The sequence below is a fragment of the Aquarana catesbeiana genome, linkage group LG03 (genome assembly GCF_042186555.1).
Source record: "Aquarana catesbeiana isolate 2022-GZ linkage group LG03, ASM4218655v1, whole genome shotgun sequence".
NCBI lineage: Eukaryota > Metazoa > Chordata > Amphibia > Anura > Ranidae > Aquarana > Aquarana catesbeiana.
Window position 1 is genome coordinate 545,260,098 of NC_133326.1, and position 22,703 is coordinate 545,282,800.

The window sequence follows — 22,703 nt, forward strand, 5'->3', positions numbered from 1 at the left end:
GGGGCAACCATGGACTGTGGTTGGCTAGGACCTTATGTTGTTTGTCCCAGGGGTCGTCCCTCTGCCCTGGGAGCTGCTAGTTTAACAGCAGCCTACTGTGCTTTTAGGCCTGCCACAAATCTTGCTTAAATGCCCAAAACGACCACACCGCCAGCACTTACAATCTTCCTCTGGGTCCCTCTGTAGCAGGCTCTCACCCTTAGAGTGTGTGGCGAAATCCAGTTTGAGCGTGGATACCTGCTGCTTCAGGGGATCTACGCCTAAGGCAATTTTCTTTAGTGTTGTTTGTATGGCGGACAGAGGTGTGGGAGCCGCCTCTTCTTTAATATGCAGTGGATCATACTTTTGTTCACTACCACAGTTGCCTCAGCATCTTCCTGTTCCCCTGCAACCGCGTCTACCACAATGTCGTGGGAAGAGATGGCGGGTTGTACTTTGATTCGCTAATGCAGGGCCCTCTTAACTGGGCCTGCCTTTAGTCTGGCCACGAACTGACATCTCCAGGATTTCTGCACAGCCATGTGCATCCTTCTTTTCCAGCTGTTTCCAAAGGTGCTGGAGTGCCAGCGCAAAGTGTGTGAATCCTCCTGCTGTCTCCGGACAGAGAATCTGCACCTCAGCTCCAGGACATCGCGTTTTCTCCGAACAGGACCTCTAGGCATGTCATGATTTTCTCCAGTGTGGCCTGGACCTCTTCCAGGCAGAGCCATCACCACTTGTTAGACATCAAATTCCAAGGAGTTAACGGCTAGTTCCGTGATCAGCCCCGTGGGAACCTGGTACAGGTGTGCAGTGCTCTCTAGCCTCTCCTTCCACTCTGCCAAGGGCATACTGGAGCCATTAAACTTAGGCACCAGGGCCAGGGCTGATCCTAGTAGTGCCATGATGGTACCTGCTCCTCCTTCCACACCTGCTGCGGGAAGTGACATCCTGCAGACTGCCGCCATGTGAGGATGGATGCAGCGTGGTGTGGTGACAGTAACACATACACAGTCCAGATGCAATAGAAAGAACTTGTATTGTAGTCGGAGTATAACAGTTCACCACAAGGCCCACAGGAAGGCTGCCCAACCGCGAAAACTCATGGAAGAACAGCAAATTGTAGCAAAGCAGATCTCAGCCGAGCTCACAGTGTCTGTCTTAAGGGGCGTAATGCGGCCTGGCCGGACCATGCCCAAGCAGGAAGGTTTCCAGGAAGATTGGCAGATCCCTAGGCTTTCCCTACTGGTCTGGAACCTTTCCCTACAGCTATTACTGTCCTTGACAGACAGGTCGTCTTAAATAGACTCAGCCTGACCCAAGATGGCCACCAGAGTCACATGCAACCAGATTGCTGACCCTGTGACCCAGGAAACCATAGAGGAACTACGTTCCTCTTGACTTCCTCTCCCTCTGCACGGTGGCTGCGGTTGAGTGCCACCTGCAGTGGAGAAAATGGACTACACCCATCACTGAGATATCACAACCTCCATAAAGTAGACTATACTCTGCTCCTTACCTTCTCTGTACCTTTCTGATTACACTAAAATGACTCTAAGCGAACACTTCATGAGAATTATGTAGCCGACTGCCAGCTGTGCCATGTAGCTGCAAATTCTTCTGCCTCCCCTTACCTACCCACCCCCACCTGCCTACACTGTTACACTGGGAGCCAGAGCAGCCTGTGTAAAATCCTCTGCTCATGCAGGCTGTGCTTTCCTCCACCACCCCTCACTTCCTGGCAGTAGAGCAAAGTTTCAATCAGAGAGCATGAGAGCTAGCTAAGCAGTTGCATAGACTGTAATGAAGAGCGTTTGGGATCATGGGAGATGAAGTCCAAAACGGCATTTGTATAATGCAGGAATTTACTTTCTGAAATACAAATCCAGATGGACTCTGAGACTCAGGTGTAGCTGAAGGAGGATTTATAGTACACTGCCTGGGAAAACCTCCGTTAGCCCATTTCTCTCGTCCCAAGAGCCAGTTAAAGTGCTTTGTTAGCCGCACTGGAGGCACCTGGAACCTAAAACCCAGAGAGGCTGGAGCATCCATCCATTATCTGCTTACACCACTGTTCACCGGAGGCTTCAGGGAGAGACTGAGAGGGCCCCTTCCACTTTGGAGGCTGCAACTGAATCCAGGGGACTAGTGAATGGGCTATCGGCCCATACATTACACAGGGATTGAGTTGCTGAGAGCAGGATGCCAAGTGCACCCAGCGCATACCGCATTAATTCCAGACCTATGCTGCACCAGCACCTTATAACCGTTATACTGAACTGTCACCACATCTGACTCACCTTTATCCAGTACTGGTCACACATGTACATTGCATCCCTGCAAAGACTATACCACCCTTGTAGAAATTCCTAACAGCATGAAGGTTCATCAGGACTCTCGTGAAGTGCACCAACACTTCTTACAGGGTCCCAATGTAAAGCAGGCAGAAGAAACATCTCAAGGACTGCCCCTATCGTGCAATCTGCACACAAACCCCTTATATTTATCTGTACCCATTCTTGACCTCTTAACTACTGACAGTGCTTACCAGACAGTTTTAGGCCTAGCATAGCCTCCATTTGTGCCCTCTGACAGTATAGTGCCAATGGTTTATAGTTCAACTGTTTTACTGCTCATTGCTGCACATCAGGTGGCGTTGTTACTATTTATGCTGTTGTGGGCGGAAAGTTTAATCTTTTGCCTTGTCCTTATTGCTAAATAGTCTGTATACTAAGTATATTAATAAATAGTAATAAAGTGATCAGTTGCGCTTATATTAACCTCATCTGCCCATTAAAATAGTGAAAGAAGAAAATAAGATACTAAAAAAATGCCTCCAAATAATCTTAATCTACAAATGCTTTCAAAATGAATTTAAAATAAATAAAAAAATAAATATATAGATGAATAAATTAATCAATCTAATCCCATCATTATGCATATAATTAACTCATAAAGTGCATTAGTGATAAAACTTGCTCAAATGTGCATGTGCTTTTCAACATATCTATTATTCATATTAAATACATGGCATATGTCTGATTAAATATATAAAATCGACTTTTTCACGTGGCAGTGACGTAACATGTAGGAGGAACCCTTGGAAGTCCCTAGTATTTGCAGTGTGTGAGATAGCAGCAGCGGTGAATGAAGTGTCTCACCGCTGTGCTCCGGTTTTCTGCAGCTGATCAATGAAAGCGATCCCCACTAGGTGGTTATGTGAGTGGAACAACCTTATCTGATAGATGGTATTTAAATCAGTGGTTGATCTCTGCGCAATGGATTTTTAATTTCTTTTTTTACATGCCCGCAATCTGAGTGGAGGAGTGATTTAAGAAAAAGTGAAAAGAAGGAAAGTAACACATTTTGTTTTCACTTAGGCTCGGTTCACACTGGGGCGACTTGGGATCCGACTTGTACGCCCTCAAGTCGCCCCAAGTCGCCCCAGAAATAGTTTCAATGGGAGTGAACGCTAGCGTCTTAATAGACGCTACTGAAGTCGCTCCGACTTCAGAGCGTACTCCCTGTACTACTTTGATCCGACTTGGTAGGCGACCTGTACCATAGAAATCAATGGAAGTCGCCTCCAAGTCGGATCTCTCTGTAAAGTCAAGCGACTTTGCAGGGAAAACCCCTCCTTCCCCCCCTCCCTCCCAGAGAGCTGATTGGCCACAGGCGAAGTCGCCTGTCATGGAGGCGACTTCAAGTCGCCTTGTAATTTGCTGAAGTCGCGCTGAAGTCGCGCTGAAGCCGCGTTGAAGTCGCGGTACAAAGTCGCGCTGAAGTCGTGTTGCCCCAGTGTGAACCGACCCTTAGTTTATATAATTTGTTTCAAATTCACATTATATCTGATACTGAGGAGGTTTTGGTTACATAATACTGTTGTATTGGCCAGAGCTCACAGGAAGGTTTTTCAGATAAAAGAAAGATTTCTTGCACATTCTTGGCACATTTATATTTATTGTATTTTTGGAAGTTTAAGCAGCACGATTTTATATATTTAATCAGACATATGCCATGTATTTAATATGAATAATAGATATGTTGAAAAGCACATGCACATTTGAGCAAGTTTTATCACTAATGCACTTTATGAGTTAATTATATGCATAATGATGTGATTAGATTGATTAATTTATTCATCTATATATTTATTTTTTTATTTATTTTAAATTCATTTTGAAAACATTTGTAGATTAACCACCTCAATACAGGGCACGTACACCCCCTTCCTGCCCAAGCCATTTTTCAGTTTTCAGCGCTGTCGCACTTTGAATGACAATTGCGCGGTCGTGTTACACTGCACCTTAATTAAATTTTTATCATTTTTTTCCCACAAATAGAGCTTTCTTTTGGTGGTATTTGATCACCTCTGCGGTTTTTATTTCTTGCGCTATAAACAAAAGAAGAGGGACAATTTTGAAAAAACACAATGTTTTTTACTTTTTGCTATAATAAATATCCAATTTTTTTTTTTTTTTTTAACAAATTTTTTCCTCAGTTTAGGCCGATACGTATTCTTCTACATATTTTTGGTAAAAAAAAATTGCGATAAGCGTATATTGATTGGTTTGCGCAAAAGTTATAGCGTCTACAAAATACGGGATAGATTTATAGCATTTTTATTATTTATTTATTTTTTACTAGTAATGGCGGCGATCTGCAATTTTTATTGTGACTGCGATATTGCGGCGGACACATCGGACACTTTTGACACATTTTTGGGACCATTCACATTTATACAGCGATCAATGCTATAAAATTGCATTGAATACTGTGTAAATGTGACTGGCAGGGAAGGGGTTAACACTAGGGGGCGCTCGAGGGGTTAATGTATTACCTAAGGAGGTGATTCTAACTGTGGGGGGAGGGGACTGACTGGGGGAGGTGACCGATCGCTGTCCCTATGTACAAGGGACACGCCATCGGTCTCCTCTCCTCTCTGACAGGACGTGGATCTGTGTTTACATGCACAGATCCACGCTCCTGCTGTGTTACCCGGCAATCGCGGGTGCCCGGCGGACATCGCGGCCGCCAGGCACGCGCACCGGGTCCCGAGTGACACGGCGGGCGCGCGCGCGCGCCGGCGGCGGCGCGCGCGCGCCCCCTAGTGGCTCGGGAAGGCGAGGACGTCATATGATGTCCTCCCAGAATAACAGAAGCCTCGTCCAGCCGTCATATGACGGTGGGCGGTGGCTTAGTGGTTAAGATTATTTGGAGGCTTTTTTTAGTATTTTATTTTCTTCTTTCACTATTTTAATGGGCAGATGAGGTTAATATAAGCGCAACTGATCACTTTATTACTATTTATTGATTTATTACTCACTTAGTTGCAGCTATATTATTTGATCATCTTATCTTATCCATTCGGTTTCCATATCAGTATTTTAGTAGTAATTTTTAACCACGTCAGCGCTTGAGCCTTTGTATATACTAAGTATATTCTTACCATTTTTATTAATTTCACCTTTTGTCTCTACTTGCCCTTACCGACTTTATTTTGTAACAATATACAAAGTTTGTTTCTCTAATTTGCTTGGTGCTTGTGTTCTTTAAATTTAGCATTATATTTGGGCACTGGTACATGACTGTCAGGAATTTCACGGTGATTCTCTGTGATACTCTGTGTTTAAGTTCTCAGTTTGGTGTGTCAGAGGGGCTGAGGTCTTTGAGAAGTTTGAGACCCAAAAGATGGGACCCATCTTATCAAGCAGTTCCTTCAGGGCAGCAATACAATTCGTTGCCTAAAAATTAGAACAATATGAAATATGTAATATGAAAGGAAAGAAAACTAACCAGCAGATTGTTTTGTAACTACCAGAGTGGGTCATGTTGGACTGTTGAGTCAGGGGGTAATTGATCAAAAAAAATATTGTAAAGCTGATGACCAGTTAGGAAGTTACTAAAGTACTGGCAACTGTCCCTTTTCCCTTTTGCTTTATGCTGCATTGTTTTAATAGAAATTCTAGGAGAAATATGAAATATTCCCTGCTTATACACTATTGGCTGGTCTTTTTGCCACTCAGTTGCAAGTCAACTCCGCGTGTATGTAGCAGGCCACTCTGTGTTTATGTAATTTTTAGCATGTAATATTTTTTGGAACTTCCTTTTGCAAAACACTTACCGTCTCTTGTATCACACGGGTGTCATTGATAGACTACGTAGTAGTATCTGCTCTTTTCCTACATTATTGTTGCATACTTTCCAACTTTCTGAGATAGGAATGAGGGGCACCTGTTAGCAAATGCATGTAGGCATAAGACACACACCCTGCCACACCCCCTTAAAGAAGAATTATATTAAAAAAAAGATTGTTTAAACCCACAATTGCTTTTTTTCCACTACTATTCCTTTATGTTGGCTTTTGAAATGAACAAATGAAGCAAATTAGAAACTGGATGAAAGGTTTAGAAACTGTAAATTAATTTTTGATAGATAAGTAGTGCATTTAATATACAGCTATATAGTTCAGACCAACATGAGGGACAAATGAGGAGGAATGAGGGACAGAGGGACTTTGTTCCAAATCAGGGACAGTCCCTCAAAATCAGGGACAGTTGGGAGCTATGTTATTGCCAAAAGCAGAGCCAAGTAAGCCAATTCCAGTCGTAAACTAAATTTAGAAAGTGGATTAGGGTTGGGTTCCTCAGCAAAAAAGGCCTGGTCACCAAAAGTGCCATCAGCATGTTTATTCCTGCCCCAACAATGACAAAATTATGAGTTCCACTTTATTGAACTCACTGTGTCCCTATGTTTCCCATTCCTTTGCAGGCCTGTCGGAAATACATGTACAACAACTGTGACAAAAAGGAGGACTGCACACGCCTCCATGTGTGCATTTATTTCTTGCAAGGGGAATGCAACAGCCACTCATGTAAAAGATCACACAACCTCCTGGAATCCAACTTACTGCTCATTTGCAGCTGGCTAAGCAAGGAGACCATCCAGAACTTTCAGATGCTCTGTGTGCTGACACACAATGAGAGGCGACAGATGCTGAGGGAGGAGCCTAGAAATGAGGAGCCCAGGGGTATGAGAGGAATGTCACAGGGCATAAGGAAAAGAAGGCGAGGAAAAAGAAGAGCTGGATCTCAGGATAGGAGCAGTGAGAGAAGGAATAAAGGTACAGATAACTGGTTACATAATGAAATAAATAATTTATTTGTATAGGTATTCCCCAAATTTGTCCCCAAACCTCCCTCTCCCAACATTATTATTTTTCCTTTACCTCGTTCCTGTAGTAAGAAACAGCTTTTACTGTTTTAGCTATATTAATAAAACCATATTTCTGTTCTACCTGATAACCAATCTCAGGCACAGCATTCATGTCCCGTTGTGCTAGGTAGTTTATCATCTTGAGAGGAGAATAAACGTGTGTGGTTCATTTTGTTTCCAAATCAAAATTCGGACAAATTTTTCATTATTCGGAAATTTGGATGTATCCAAATTTCCAAATTACAATAATAACTAATTTAAACGATTCAGAAATAACAAAACTAAAATTTCGGATGAAATTCAAATCAAATTTGAAACTTTCTAATGTGATTTGAATCATGTTCGAATTAGATTCCAATTTCCAAATAGAAAAAATAGAATAGAAAATAAAGGAATAGAATAGAAATAATAGAATAATAGAATATAAAATAAAGGAAAATAATAGAAAAGAATAGAATATAAAATAAATAGAATAGAAAAGATAGAATAGAAAAAAACAATAGAATAGAATCAAAAAAGTAACCATCTTTTAAAATGTGAATTTCAAATAGAATAAATTCGAACTCCAATAGAATAAAAAAAAGAATAGAATAGAAAATTAAATAATAGAATAGAAAAAACAATAGAAAATAATGGAATAGAAAGAATATAACCATCTTCCAAAATTCAAATTTCGAATAGAAAAAATTTGATTTAGAATGGAATTCGATTTGAATTAGAATTAAATTAAAATTTTCCAAATTTGAACGAATTGAGTTCAATTTTAACAAAACAAATGTATGTATATAATACTAACTGAAACAAAACAAAACTAATTTTTACCTTCCATGGCTTACGGTTTCAACTGCCTGCAACAAATTTTGTGTTGCTAAATAAAGTGAACAACAAATGGGAGTTACCTTCCAATTACAATAACTGCTCTCAGCACATACAGACGGTCATCATTTCTTACTCCTATTAAAATTCCTAGCAACATTTTCACTTTTTCAAACTCCTGAGATTTGTGTCTATGGCATACCTCCTTCTCTGTCTGATAATAAACATGTATCTGCTTAATTTCTAAAAGGTGAAAAATGATGAGGTTAAAGAGATATCACTTAGAAACCATATCTCAAATTTACCCCCCAGACCACATCCCAGGTTTAAAATACTTCCTTTGACGTCACCACTAGGCTTATAAAATTATCGCAAGGACTTTGCAGGGAAGTCAGTTCTATCTGACATAAGCACACTCTCCAAAGCTATGTCTCCCAAGAGCCCTTTCTCTACACACAGTATGTGGGCAGGCTCTTGGGAGTCAAAGCAGCAGTATTGTTTTACTGGGAATAAAAACAATGTATGTATGTTAAGAGGGACAGGGAGGGGTGAGGGTAGGTGGAGTTCTGTAGTCCAGCAGAGGAGAACTCAGGTAGGGCTGAAAGCACTGCTTGAGATTTCAGTGCATCATAAGTAGTGTCGCATAAGCAGAAAATTAGGAGATCCCTGGATTAATGACAGAATTGCCAGGTATTTTTCTGTACTTGCAGCATATTAAAGAGAGAAAATAGAAAAATGTGCATGTATTGCAGAAAATGCAGAGAACAGAGTTTGAAAGAAATAGAGAGAAAGCTGTTGACTTAGTGAATGTAAAGCCAGGTGTGTGAATTGCATTTATGAGTTATAGAGTTTAAATTTTGTGTTATTCCCAACATCTGAAGGGCCTCACGTCCATCAGCAATCTGACAGCAGCCTACGATCCCGATCTAGTGCGGGCCAATGTTTGGGAGGTAAAAATTACAACTGTGATGATGAGAGGGATCATAGTCGCAAAATTTCCACAACAAGGCTTCAAAGTCTCATGGATGACTGGTTTAGCCCAAACATATCACCGCTAGAAAATGTACAAGGGAAAAGTTCAAGAACATCTGCAGAGGTGACACCACAAGAAGGAACAAGATTTGTACCATCTACTAAAGACCTGTTTGTGTCGTCTAACGTAAACGAGCCTGAACTGCTTTGTACTCCAGTTCTGCCAGTAGAATTCTATAATTCTAAAGTTGCCCAAGCATTCCCTAGTGCACCATTCAACTTCCCAAAAATGGGTCCACCAAATACAGCTAGTGTTGCATCAATTATTTCTCAGCCCTACACTCAGTCTTCATACCCAACTGCTGCTCAGACAAAACCAGCTGTCTCTCCTCCAGTCAAGTATTCTAATTTGTCAAACACATCTATGATTCCACCTGGAAAAGGGATGTCGACTTATCACCCAGCACTACTTAGTACACCCAGTCAACCAACATTCACAACCTTGGAGAGTGGCCCAAGCATTACTTCACCGGGAGTCTTAACTTCAAGCACATCCTTCAGTCCTTCAAAAGGAGGTTCATTTACTCAAGTAAAACAATCTACTGGATCTGCTAGTCTTTCAACTGTTTCATCAATACCTTCATTATCATCCAAAACATTGGTGACCTCTTCTAGGGAGAGTTCATTTATTGCTGAGCCAAGTATTTTTCAATCTAGAATTTCAGTAAAAGCATCCTCAGTATCTGTAAAATCAGAAAAATCTTCTACAAGAAGTCCATCTACTGCTAACCAAGCTGCTACACCTTCAAGAAAACAAACGGATGTAAAACCAATAATAAAACCTGATGCAGCAAATCGCAACCAACAACACCCAAGTGGTTTGGTTGATCTGCAATCAAAGTCCACCAACTCAACTGCTTCTGAACCTCAACCAGCCACAAATATTTCCTCTGTAACGCCTCAGAAATGTAAGTGGAAGGGAGTAGAAATATGGAAGTAATAATGATAATTATGAAAGGGCAATGTCTTTTGAATTTATAGGTGAATTTCCAGCAGCAATTATGGGGAACATGGGGACTTTTATTTAAAGTTATTTCTTAAAGTGTATCTAAAGCCAAATTATTCACCATCTGTATTTGTTCTGATGACTATTGACACCCAGACAAAAAGTTATGGGAAGTCTAAAATTTTGCACCAGAACAGGAGGAGAGGGGAAATCTGCTAATGTGTCAGGGACAGGAAGTGAAGAGGAATCTCCCAAATGGGACACAGACTTCAAATAGACCTACTGATGGGTTTAACCGTTTCCTAATGTAAAACTACAAAATAGTTTTGGCTGTAAATATACTTTAATTCTTTTTTTATAGGATGTGGATAGATTTAATCCTTCAGTCCAATGAACAGAGTTTATGGGTCAAGTGTTTTTATTAAATTAAGAATTAAGAACCCTTATACAGAACCTTTTTTATAACTGAAAAATCCCTTTACAATTCCTCCAAAACAGGGGTCTCCAAACTGTGCCCCGGGGGCCAGATGCGGCCCTCTGCTTGCTTTTATGCGGCCCTTGGGGGAATGTTTCATCCACTGATACTAACAATGGGACATATCACCTCCCCCCCACTCACACCAATGAAGGGACATAATTTCTCCCAATTACACCAAAGATGGGGCACTATCCCCCCCCCCCAATGATACCAACAATGGGGCACATTTTCTCACAAGGACACCAATAATGGGGCCCAATGACACCAACGATGGGGCACATTTTCTCCCAATGACACCAATAATGGGGCACAATTCCCCCAATGACACCAATGATGGGGCACATTTTCTCCCAATGACACCAATAATGGGGAACAATTTCTTCCAATGACACCAATAGCGAGGTCCAATTACATCAATAATGGGGTCCAATGACACCAATGATAGGGGACAATTCCTCCAAGTGATTCCAACAATGGGGCACAATTTCTCCCACTGACACTAATGATGGGGCACAATTTCGCCCAATGACACCAATGATGGGGCACAATTACTCCCTTTGAGACAAACAATGGGGCATTATTTTTCTCTCAATGATGTCGGGACCTTTTCTACTCCCAATGACCACAGTCTGGCCCACCCAAAAATCTGAAGGACAGTAAACCGGCCCTTTGTTTAGAAAGTTTGGAGACCCCTGCTCTAAAATACAAGATTTATTCTGTCCAAAGCTATCATTTTAGGTGTAAAGTAAAAGGTGGATCCATGACAAAAAACATATGCAGCTTGGCCTTTCTTATCCACATCTAGAAGCTAATTGAAACTAGAGTTGGGCCGAACACCCCCCTGGTTTGGTTTGTGCCAGAACTCTCCAACATCGCAAAAGGTTGGACCCAAACCGCGAACCCTATTAAAGTCTATGAGTCTTGAACTTAAAAAATCAAAAGTGCCAATTTTGAAGGCTTATATGTAAGTTATTAGCCATAAAAGGGCCATGCTGCTCTGGGGGACATGAATCAAGGCAAAACTTTTTTAAAAAAGAGGTTGTTTTTACAGGAGCAGTGATTTTAATGATGTTTAAAGTGAAACAATAAAAATGAAAAACTCCTTTAAATATAGTGCCTGGGGGGTCCCCTTAGTCTGCCTGTAAAGTCATACTGTATAGAACCTGCTGCAGCAAAACTGCCATTTTTAAAGAAAAAAAATTACATTTAAATTGCCGGCAATACAATACCATTGGCGGCAATACAAAAATGTTTTTAAAAACGGCGTTGGGGTCTCCCCCCCCAATCCATACAGGCCCTTTGGGTCTGGTATGGATTTTAAGGGCAATCTCATGCTCTCCTGTGACTCATCCCTCTTCTACTCTCCTGCCCCCAACCCCGCTTGCTAGCAAACTCTCATGAGAGTGGGCTGTATAAGGTATTTACTGGCAGAAAAAAATGTTTACTATCCAAAGTTAAAACAACAAGGGCATAAACTTTAATAGGTGGAAAGATGAGAAAATGACTGAAGGCCGGCTTTAAAGTGCTTGTTACCCCAACATTTCATATTCCTGATATGTGCCTGCAGTACTATGTACTTGTATGATAAAGCATCCTGTTCTTTTTATTGCTTCCTTTGTGTGAAATCCCTGGTGTTCCTGCCAGTCCCTTTATTTTCCTTTTAAAAACTCACCACACTAAACAGGAGAACACACCATGGTCAGTTCTCTAGCTATGCTAAGAACTCGGCCTGCTTTCCTCCAATGTTTAAACTTGTCCTGACACACCTCCACTGCACAGCCTTTCACTGGGAAGATTAGTGTGCTGCTGTTTCTCCTCCCCCGCAGCTTTTATGCAGCAGAGAACAGAGGATATGTGATCACTTATAAAAAAAATGTATTTAGAATGTTTTTATATCTATACACAAATATTTTGCCTTTCATTTCTATTTTAAACTGTATTGGTTGTTTTACAAGATGTTCATATACAATCACTTTAAACTTGCCCTTACACTTCACTATTTCTCTTAAATTTGTTAATCTGATGGCTCAAATAGCATACAAATTTTGTGTCCAGTAATATGTGTGAATTTGTCACAGTGGGCAAGGAGCACTGTTAAATAAATCTTTAGATCATTTAAAAACTTGTTTATTTGCAAACAAATATACAGGAAAAGGCCAACACATTCTGGGGTTTAAGCCCTTCTTCTTTAAAGGCTTGGAAATGTGGGTCTATCTGTGGTGGATTAGTGGAACAATGGGGGCATGTTTAGTCAGTCTGGGTACGTTCCAAACGTCACCCAGGCTGATATCGCACTGCGACAAATGCTATACCGTGAAGGGACCAACAGATCTGGTATCTCTCCACGAGCTGAACAGCCATAAGGAACCCCTATCTAGCTCACATGTGGAAACAGAGTGTATGTATTTGGAAGGCCATTATATTTTAATGGCTTATATTCCCCTCTTCAGGTCATAAGGAATCCTAAAGGGTGTACTATCAGTCCAGAAAAAAAATATGATTATAAATGTTCACTTTGTTAATAAATGTGGAGATGATCGACAAAGTTCTGAAAAATTTCAAAGAAACATACCACTTATTTTCCTGGTCAAGAGGCCATCAAAGTCCAGATGCCAGACTGAATTTAGCAGCGTTGGTATACTTAGGTCAACTTGACAGTAAATCTATGACTAATTTGCCTTCCTACATCATTTTTACATTGGTTTTAAAAGAAATATAAGGCTTTGATTTGGTATGCTGTTTTAATAATTGCCTTGTTCACCTTTTTTCTATTTTTTAGCTGACAACAATTTGAATGAGTTAGGTACATGGACTAAGTATCAGCACCTGGTAAGTGATGCTTTCAGAATACATTTGCTAATTCAACCAGAGCTGAGGTTTTATTTATAGGTGGGTCTGGTATGCTCAATTATCATCTGGCTTCTAATATCTCTTGGGGACTCCAGCAATGAGATCTATTTTAGGTATTTATTGATTCTAATGGAGATTACAGAACTGTGCCCTGAAAATGCCTTTATCTGCTTTTCTCTCAAGAAAAATGGCACCATCTTTGTTCAGTCACTATCTTTTTCACAAATGTTTGACACAGATCAGCCCCCCTGATACAGCCTCTCACCTTGTGACTTGCCACCAAATTACAATGTTGCAATCTGATTACAGCACAGTGAGGAAGTGAATGCTATATAAGTCATCTGCCCTTAATCAAGATGGCCATGGCTAGAAATGTGGGAAGGGTTTTTAAAAAAAAAAAAATAAACAAAATAAATCAAGGAGATATGGATGGATGGGGGAGTTTGCTGGAATATTAAAAATGAATTAAATATAATTTTAAGTTTGTTTTGCTCAGATGCAGTTTAGTTCTGCTTTAAGGATGGTGAAGACTAGAACTCCTAGTTCTGTCTGTGTCCCTGTTGCAGGTTTGTCACTATGACAATAAGCCTGGGTTCACACTGATGTGGCTGTGGGTCACAGCAGGGGGTCCAGTGCGCCCCTGTTCACTGATTTGGGTGTGAATCAGGTCTGAATTTTTGTGTAGCAGCGCTGGCCCTTTAAATACATAAATACATAAAACAGTGTATTAATGTGCTAAAAATTTGCCATAAAAAAACCTGTTATACAAATGTGAAAAGTCCCAAAACAAAAATAAACATATGTTGAAATATGAACCAAACAAAGTCCAGATAAGTTGATTCTCTGTGCTGAACAAATGGTGACTTCCAAAGCAATCATGTTGTGATTGACCACCACCATCCAATCTATGTGCTAACCAAAAAGTAGTTATAAACAAGGCTGTGTATAGCCTTTCTTTAATCCTCCATGTAGGTGAGTAGATATGTCTCCACCAAATCCCAGACTATTCTCTTATGGTTCTCCACTTAAAGCGGAGTTCCACACCAAAATGGAACTTCCGCTCATCGGATTCCTCCCCCCCTCCGGTGTCACATTTGGCACCTTTCAGGGGGGAGGGGGGTGCAGATACCTGTCTAAGACAGGTATTTGCACCCACTTCCGGCATAGATTCCCATGGGAGTCTATGCTTCTTCCCGTCCCCACCGCGCTGTCTGCTGGGAACACACAGCTCCCAGGAGAGAGCAGGGACCACTTGGGACACGCAGCGCGACTCGCGCATGCGCAGTAGGGAACCAGGAAGTGAAGCCGCAACGCTTCACTTCCTGATTCCCTCACCTAGGATGGCGGCGGCAGCTGCCGAGAACCGAGCGGGTTCTCGGCGTCGCCTGCCAACATCGCTGGTCCCTGGGACAGGTAAGTGGCCATGTATTAAAAGTCAGCAGCTGCAGTATTTGTAGCTGCTGGCTTTTAATATTTTTTTTTTTTTGGCGGTGTGGGTGGACCCCCGCTTTAATATAGTTCTTAAAAGACAAAAACGGCCATCATTGTGTAAAATTCCATACTTTAATAGGTAAAGAGGTCATATAAAAAATTTGCACTCACATGTATGTGTGCCTTAAACCGGTGTCTTGCCGCAGTACGAAGCTTGCCGAAAAAGTTCCCCCGGTGGAGAACCGCCGAAAATAGCCGAACATACACAGCTGAGAGTCAGCTGTACACCGCGCCTGCGCATTGAACACCACGCGCCTGCACAATAAGCACTACATTCTAACAGACGCTCCTGATGCTACCAGACAATGCCGCACGCTCTCGATGCTCGTGCAAACAGTTCTGCCCTTTAATTTAATATTCAACCTCTTCTGTAGCATCAGCCCCTTACCACGATATGTGAGTAATACACCTGCCCCTTGCAGAGTAGCACGAGCATCGGGAGCGTACGGCAGCATCAGGCACAATGTCCTGCTCATTGCGCAGGTGCCGTCTACAGCTAACTCACAGCTGTTCAGCTTTGGTGATTTTCGGTGGCTCCCTTGTTGTTCGTACTGCGCAAGCGATGCGCCTACAAGGGGGGTCATTATCTGCCGAGGGGAACTTTCTCGGCAGAACACCGGCACTGAGTCTCTCCAGCCTTCCAGTATTTGCTTATAATGGCTGTATACTACTAAGGGGCCGGCGTGCGGTTCAAGCCTCGTTTTCAGTGCGGTACATTTGGCAGGAAATGACGTCACAACCAGCCTCAATGCATTATTTATGCGAAATGCGCTGAGGCTTGTTGTGTGCCGCTGACGTAGTTTCCTGCCGAATGTACTGCACTGAAAACAAGGCTTTAACTGCAGGCCTTATTGTCAGATTGCTCGCTGCACCATCGCTGTCCCATTATAAGTCGCTGATCCCCGCCGTTACTAGTTTAAAAATAAAATTCCAATATATATACCATAGTTTGTAGACACTATAACTTTCACGCAAACCAATCAATATATGCTTATTTGAATTTTTTTTTACCAAAGACACGTAGCAGAATACATGTTAGCCAAAATATATGAAGTCATTCGATTTTTAAATTGGATATGTTTTATAGCAAAGTAAAAATGTTTTTTTTTTTTAAATCCATATCACAAAAAAAACGAAAAACCAAGTGGTAAGATCAGATACCTCCAAAAGAAAGTTATATTTGTGTGAAAAAAATTATATCAATTTTGTTTGGGTACAGTGTTGCATGACCGCGCAATTACCAGTTAAAGTAGCGCAGTATTAAATGGCAAAAAATGGCCTGGTTATGAAGGGGATAAAGCCTTCGGAAGCTCAAGTGGTTAAAAAAGCAGTATGGGTTTTTTTTTTTGATTCCTACTTACCTCGGTGGATGGAGCATCAGACCAATGCTGCAGCTGTCCCCCACCGTCTCTGCACTGAGAACCGATCCATCGAACACCACTAATAGCTCAGTTCTCACAGATCCCCGAGAGGAAAGCTGCTGACTGTCAGTCAGCGCTCTCCCCTCTCTGATCCTCCATGCTCATTGGAGTGCTGAGCTGTGGAGGGGCGGGGAGAGGCTGTCTCAGCGTCTTGATGAGACGTTGAGACTGCCGTCAATCAAGGCAGCTGGCGGATCCAGACTTGAAAGTCGGGATGACACACTGCCTCGACTGATGGCAGTGACGTCAGTGGAGAGTGGACTTCAGACCCCTATCCGCTGAAAATGGGTCACAGGTGTGCAAATCGAATTGCGCTCCTGTGACCCAGAGGAGAAGCCCTGCCTAAAAAGCTCAGGCTGGACTTCTCCTTTAACAAGGACTGCCAGTATGGGTTCATCTTACAAAATGGGGACTTCTTCATTCCAACATTACATAGTTGTATGCTGCCTAAATATGGGGCCGTGTGCTCCTTGATACAAGGTAATGACTTCCATGTTTCTCTCTGCTATCCTAGAACACAAAGAAAGTGTGTTCCTCCATTCTATCATCAGAACTGGAGACCATCTACATCTCCAATCCCACAAGGACCATCCAGTTCACTGCCGGAAACCAGAAAGACGATCCTAACTGCCAAAGTGAGCATCAATGTTCCAGCAAACATCTACTTGTTAATATAGTTAAAAATAATTCTTGGGGAACAATAAGAAAGTAACTGAAGAAAGATTAGCTCAAATTTTATAGAACTTTAAAGTGTATTTTTAGCCAGTTGTTTCTCTGTTAGTTTTGGGAGCAATTATAGCTGCTGTCAGATTTTTTTTTTCTGTGTGTGTCTGCATCCTATAGAGCAGATTTTCCTTCACTTCCCTCTCTGGTGACAAAGTGGTCACTGTGACAGCAAGTGAGGGGAAAATCTTGAAAGGGTACGGGCAATAAAAAGATAAGCGAGGGTCTAGCCTTCTCCCTGCTATTTCCTAGCTGTAGATTTTGTTCTGTTGCAGGCTGACAATACTAAGCCTCTGCCTCACAACCAGCGGCTGCATTGCCAGCAGTGGTAGTGCGTCCATAAGGGCGCGTGGGTGCCGCCCCCTCTCTCCTGCCACCCCCCTAGCACCAATAGATAGATTCATGCATTGCATGAATCTATCTATGGCCACCACTGCCACCCCCTATTCAGGTCCCCGGCCCCTTTTCTGGCGCAGGGCGCCTGAATTACAGAAGAGGGGTGTGGTTTTGAAGCACCTGATTAGAGCCATAAGCTCTAATAGGCATCAAAAAAGTTGACCTGCGAGCTCACTCAGCTGTGTGTTAGAAAAGTGAATGAATATTCGCTTTACTAAAACTAAACCACCTCTCTGCCAATCAGGTGCTCCGATCTGTTACCCGTCACCTGATTGGCTAGGGCTGACAACACTGCTTGAGATTTCAGTGCATCATAAGCAGTGTCGCATAAGCAGAAAATTAGGAGATCCCTGGATTAATGACAGAATTGCCAGGTATTTTTCTGTATTTGCAGCATATTAAAGAAAGAAAAATGTAAAAACTATGTGCATGTATTGTAGAAAATGCACAGAACAGTGTTTGAAAGAAATAGAGAGAAAGCTGTTGACTTGTAAATTGTAAAGTGAATGAAAAGTCAGGTGTGTGAATTGCATTTATGAGTGATAGAGTTTAAATTTTGTGTTATTCCCAACATCTGAAGGGCCTCACGTCCATCAGCAATCTGACAGCAGCCTACGATCCCGATGTAGTGAGGGCCAACGTTTGGGAGATAAAAATTACAACTGTGATGATGAGAGGCTTCAAAGTCTCATGGATGACTGGTTTAGCCCAAACATATCACCACTAGAAAATGTACAAGAGAAAAGTTCAAGAACATCTGCAGGGGTGACACCACAAGAAGGAACAAGATTTGTACCATCTACTAAAGACCTGTTTGTGTCGTCTAATGTAAACGAGCCTGAACTGCTTTGTACTCCAGCTCTGCCAGTAGAATTCGATAATTATAAATTTGGCCAAGCATTCCCTAGTGCACCATTAAACTTCCCAAAAATGGGTTCACCAAATACAGCTAGTGTTGCATCAATTATTTCTCAGCCCTACACTCAGTCTTCATACCCAACTGCTGCTCAGACAAAACCAGCTGTCTCTCCTCCAGTCAAGTATTCTAATTTGTCAAACACATCTATGATTCCACCTGGAAAAGGGATGTCGACTTATCACCCAGCACTACTTAGTACACCCAGTCAACCAACATTCACAACCTTGGAGAGTGGCCCAAGGATTACTTCACCGGGAGTCTTAACTTCAAGCACATCCTTCAGTCCTTCAAAAGGAGGTTCATTTACTCAAGTAAAACAATCTACTGGATCTGCTAGTCTTTCAACTGTTTCATCAATACCTTCATTATCATCCAAAACATTGGTGACCTCTTCTAGGGAGAGTTCATTTATTGCTGAGACAAGCATTTTTAAATCTAGAATTTCAGCAAAAGCATCCTCAGTATCTGTAAAATCAGAAAAATCTTCTGCAAGAAGTCCATCTACTGCTAACCAAGCTGCTACACCTTCAAGAAAACAAACGGATGTAAAACCAATAATAAAACCTGATGCAGCAAATCGCAACCAACAACACCCAAGTGGTTTGGTTGATCTGCAATCAAAGTCCACCAACTCAACTGCTTCTGAACCTCAACCAGCCACAAATATTTCCTCTGTAACGCCTCAGAAATGTAAGTGGAAGGGAGTAGAAATATGGAAGTAATAATGATAATTATGAAAGGGCAATGTCTTTTGAATTTATAAGTGAATTTCCAGCAGCAATTATGGGGAACATGGGGACTTTTCTAATTTTCTAATTACACTAATGATGGGGCACAATTTCTCCCAATGATGGGGCACAATTACTCCCATTGAGACAAACAATGGGGCATTATTTTTCTCTCAATGATGTCGGGACCTTTTCTACTCCTAATGACCACAGTCCGGGCCCCCTTAAATCTGAAGGACAGTAAACGGGCCCTTTGTTTAGCAAGTTTGGAGACCCCTGCTCTAAAATACAAGATTTATTCTGTCCAAAGCTATCATCATTTTAGGTGTAAAGTAAAAGGTGGATCCATGACAATAAAACATATGCAGCTTGGCCTTTTTTATCCACATCTAGAAGCTAATTGTAACTAGATTTGGGCCGAACACCCCCCTGGTTTGGCTTGCTCCAGAACTCTCCAACATCGCAAAAGGTTGGACCCAAACCACGAACCCTATTAAAGTCTATTGCCCCGTACACACGGTCGGACTTTGTTTGGACATTCCGACAACAAAATCCATGGATTTTTTCCGACGGATGTTGGCTCAAACTTGTCTTGCATACACACGGTCACACAAAGTTGTCGGAAAATCCGATCATTCTGAACGCTGTGACGTAAAACACGTACGTCGGGAATATAAACGGGGCAGTAGCCAATAGCTTTCATCTCTTTATTTATTCTGAGCATGCGTGGCACTTTGTCCGTCGGATTTGTGTACACACGATCGGAAATTCCGACAACGGATTTTGTTGTCGGAAAATTTTATAGCCTGCTCTCAAACTTTGTGTGTCGGAAAATCCGATGGAAAATGTGTGATGGAGCCTACACATGGTTGGAATTTCCAACAACAAGGTCCTATCACACATTTTCCATCGGAAAATCCGACCGTGTGTACAGGGCATAAGAGTCTTGAACTTAAAAAATCAAAAGTTCAAATTTTGAAGGCTTATATGCAAGTTATTAGCCATAAAAGGGCCATACTGCTCTGGGGTACATGAATCAGGGCAAAACTTTTTTTTTTTAAAAAGATTGTTTTTACAGGAGCAGTGATTTTAATGATGCTTAAAGTGAAACCAAAAAATTAAAAACTCCTTTAAATATAGTGCCTGGGGGGGTCCCCCTAGTCTGCCTGTAAAGTCATACTGTATTGAACCTGCTGCAGCAAAACTGACATTTATAAAGAAAAAAAATTACATTTAAATTGCCGGCAATACAATACCATTGGCGGCAATACAAAAATGTTTTTAAAAACGGCGTAGGGGTCCCCCCCCCCAATCCATATAGGCCCTTCGGGTCTGGTATGGATTTTAAGGGCAATCTCATGCTCTCCTGTGACTCATCCCTCTTCTACTCTCCTGCCCCCAACCCCCCTTGCTAGCAAACTCTCATGAGAGTGGGCTGTATAAGGTATTTACTGGCAGAAAAAAATGTTTACTATCCAAAGTTAAAACAACAAGGGCATACAATTTAATAGGTGGAAAGATGAGAAAATGACTGAAGGTCGGCTTTAAAGTGCTTGTTACCCCAACATTTCATATTCCTGATATGTGCCTGCAGTACTATGTACTTGTATGATAAAGCATCCTGTTCTTTTTATTGCTTCCTTTGTGTGAAATCCCTGGTGTTCCTGCCAGACCCTTTGTTTTCCTTTTAAAAACTGACCACACTAAGCAGGAGAACACACTGTGGTCAGTTCTCTAGCTATGCTAAGAACTCGGCCTGATTTCCTCCAATGTTTAGACTTGTCCTGACACACCTCCACTGCACAGCCTTTCACTGGGAAGATTAGTGTACTGATGTTTCTCTTCCCCCGCAGCTTTTATGCAGCAGAGAACAGAGGATATGTGACCACTTATAAAAAAAAGGGGAAAAAATGTATTTATAATGTTTTTATATCTATACACAAATATTTTGCCTTTCATTTCTATTTTAAACTGTATGGGTTGTTTTACAAGATGTTCATATACAATCACTTTAAGCTCGCCCTTACACTTCACTATTTCTCTTAAATTTGTTAATCTGATGGCTCAAATAGCATACAAATTTTGTGTCCAGTAATATGTGTGAATTTGTCACAGTGGGCAAGGAGCACTGTTAAATAAATCTTTAGATCATTTAAAAACTTGTTTATTTGCAAACAAATATACAGGAAAAGGCCAACACATTCTGGGGTTTAAGCCCTTCTTCTTTAAAGGCTTGGAAATGTGGGTCTATCTGTGGTGGATTAGTGGAACAATGGGGGCATGTTTAGTCAGTCTGGGTATGTTCCAAACGTCACCCAGGCTGATATCGCACTGCGACAAATGCTATACCGTGAAGGGACCAACAGATCTGGTATCTCTCCACGAGCTGAACAGCCATAAGGAACCCCTATCTAGCTCACATGTGGAAACAGAGTGTATGTATTTGGAAGGCCATTATATTTTAATGGCTTATATTCCCCTCTTCAGGTCATAAGGAATCCTAAAGGGTGTACTATCAGTCCAGAAAAAAAATATGATTATAAATGTTCACTTTGTTAATAAATGTGGAGATGATAGACAAAGTTCTGAAAAGTTTCAAAGAAACATACCACTTATTTTCCTGGTCAAGAGGCCATCAAAGTCCAGATGCCAGACTGAATTTAGCAGCGTTGGTATACTTAGGTCAACTTGACAGTAACTCTATGACTAATTTGCCTTCCTACATCATTTTTACATTGGTTTTAAAAGAAATATAAGGCTTTGATTCGGTATGCTGTTTTAATAATTGCCTTGTTCAACTTTTTTCTATTTTTTAGCTGACAACAATTTGAATGAGTTAGGTACATGGACTAAGTATCAGCGCCTGGTAAGTGATGCTTTCAGAATACATTTGCTAATTCAACCAGAGCTGAGGTTTTATTTATAGGTGGGTCTGGTATGCTCAATTATCATCTGGCTTCTAATATCTCTTGGGGACTCCAGCAATGAGATCTATTTTAGGTATTTATTGATTCTAATGGAGATTACAGAACTGTGCCCTGAAAATGCCTTTATCTGCTTTTCTCTCAAGAAAGATGGCACCATCTTTGTTCAGTCATCATCCAGGGTCACTATCTTTTTCACAAATATTTGACACAGATCAGCCCCCCTGATACAGCCTCTCACCTTGTGACTTGCCACCAAATTACAATGTTGCAATCTGATTACAGCACAGTGAGGAAGTGAATGCTATATAAGTCATCTGCCCTTACTCAAGACGGCCATGGCTAGAAATGTGGGAAGGGTTTTTTTTTTTTTTGAATAAACAAAATAAAGTAAGGAGATATGGATGGATGGTGAAGTTTGCTGGAATATTAACCACTTAACAACCGGCCCATAGCCAAATGACGGCTACAGGGCGGTTGCTTAACTCTGGGAGGGCGTCCAGGGACGTCCTCCCAGAATTCGTCTCTCGCGCGCCCCCTAGGGTGCGCACTCGAGAGCATCCGTGACCGCCGGGTCCAGAGGATCGCGGCCGTTTACCATGTGATCGCATCGTCAAATGAGGCAGTCATCAGATGACGCCGGTTCCTCTCCTCCCCTCCTGTGTACCGATCTTTACACTGTGAGCGGAGAGGGGGATGGATGGATGGTAGCAGCGTTGTGGGCTGCATCTGTAGTGCCCACAGCGCTGCACAGAGACATCCAGCCATTCATCCATCCATGCTCA

The 22,703-nt window shown here is 41.7% G+C and overlaps 1 protein-coding gene across 2 annotated transcripts in view; it reads left to right on the forward strand.

Annotated features, from left to right (window-relative positions):
* The window catches only part of LOC141132730 (zinc finger CCCH-type antiviral protein 1-like), a 60,706-nt gene that overhangs the window by 15,110 nt on the left and 22,893 nt on the right, over nt 1-22,703 (forward strand). The window contains exons 3-8 of one of the 2 annotated variants that reach the window (XM_073621494.1): nt 6,751-7,102; nt 8,892-9,950; nt 13,246-13,295; nt 16,743-16,863; nt 17,928-18,956; nt 21,811-21,860. In XM_073621494.1, the coding sequence (XP_073477595.1) occupies nt 6,751-7,102; nt 8,892-9,950; nt 13,246-13,295; nt 16,743-16,863; nt 17,928-18,956; nt 21,811-21,860 (2,661 nt within the window). The remainder of the gene's footprint in view (nt 1-6,750; nt 7,103-8,891; nt 9,951-13,245; nt 13,296-16,742; nt 16,864-17,927; nt 18,957-21,810; nt 21,861-22,703) is intronic. The other variant, XM_073621495.1, reaches the window with a different exon arrangement.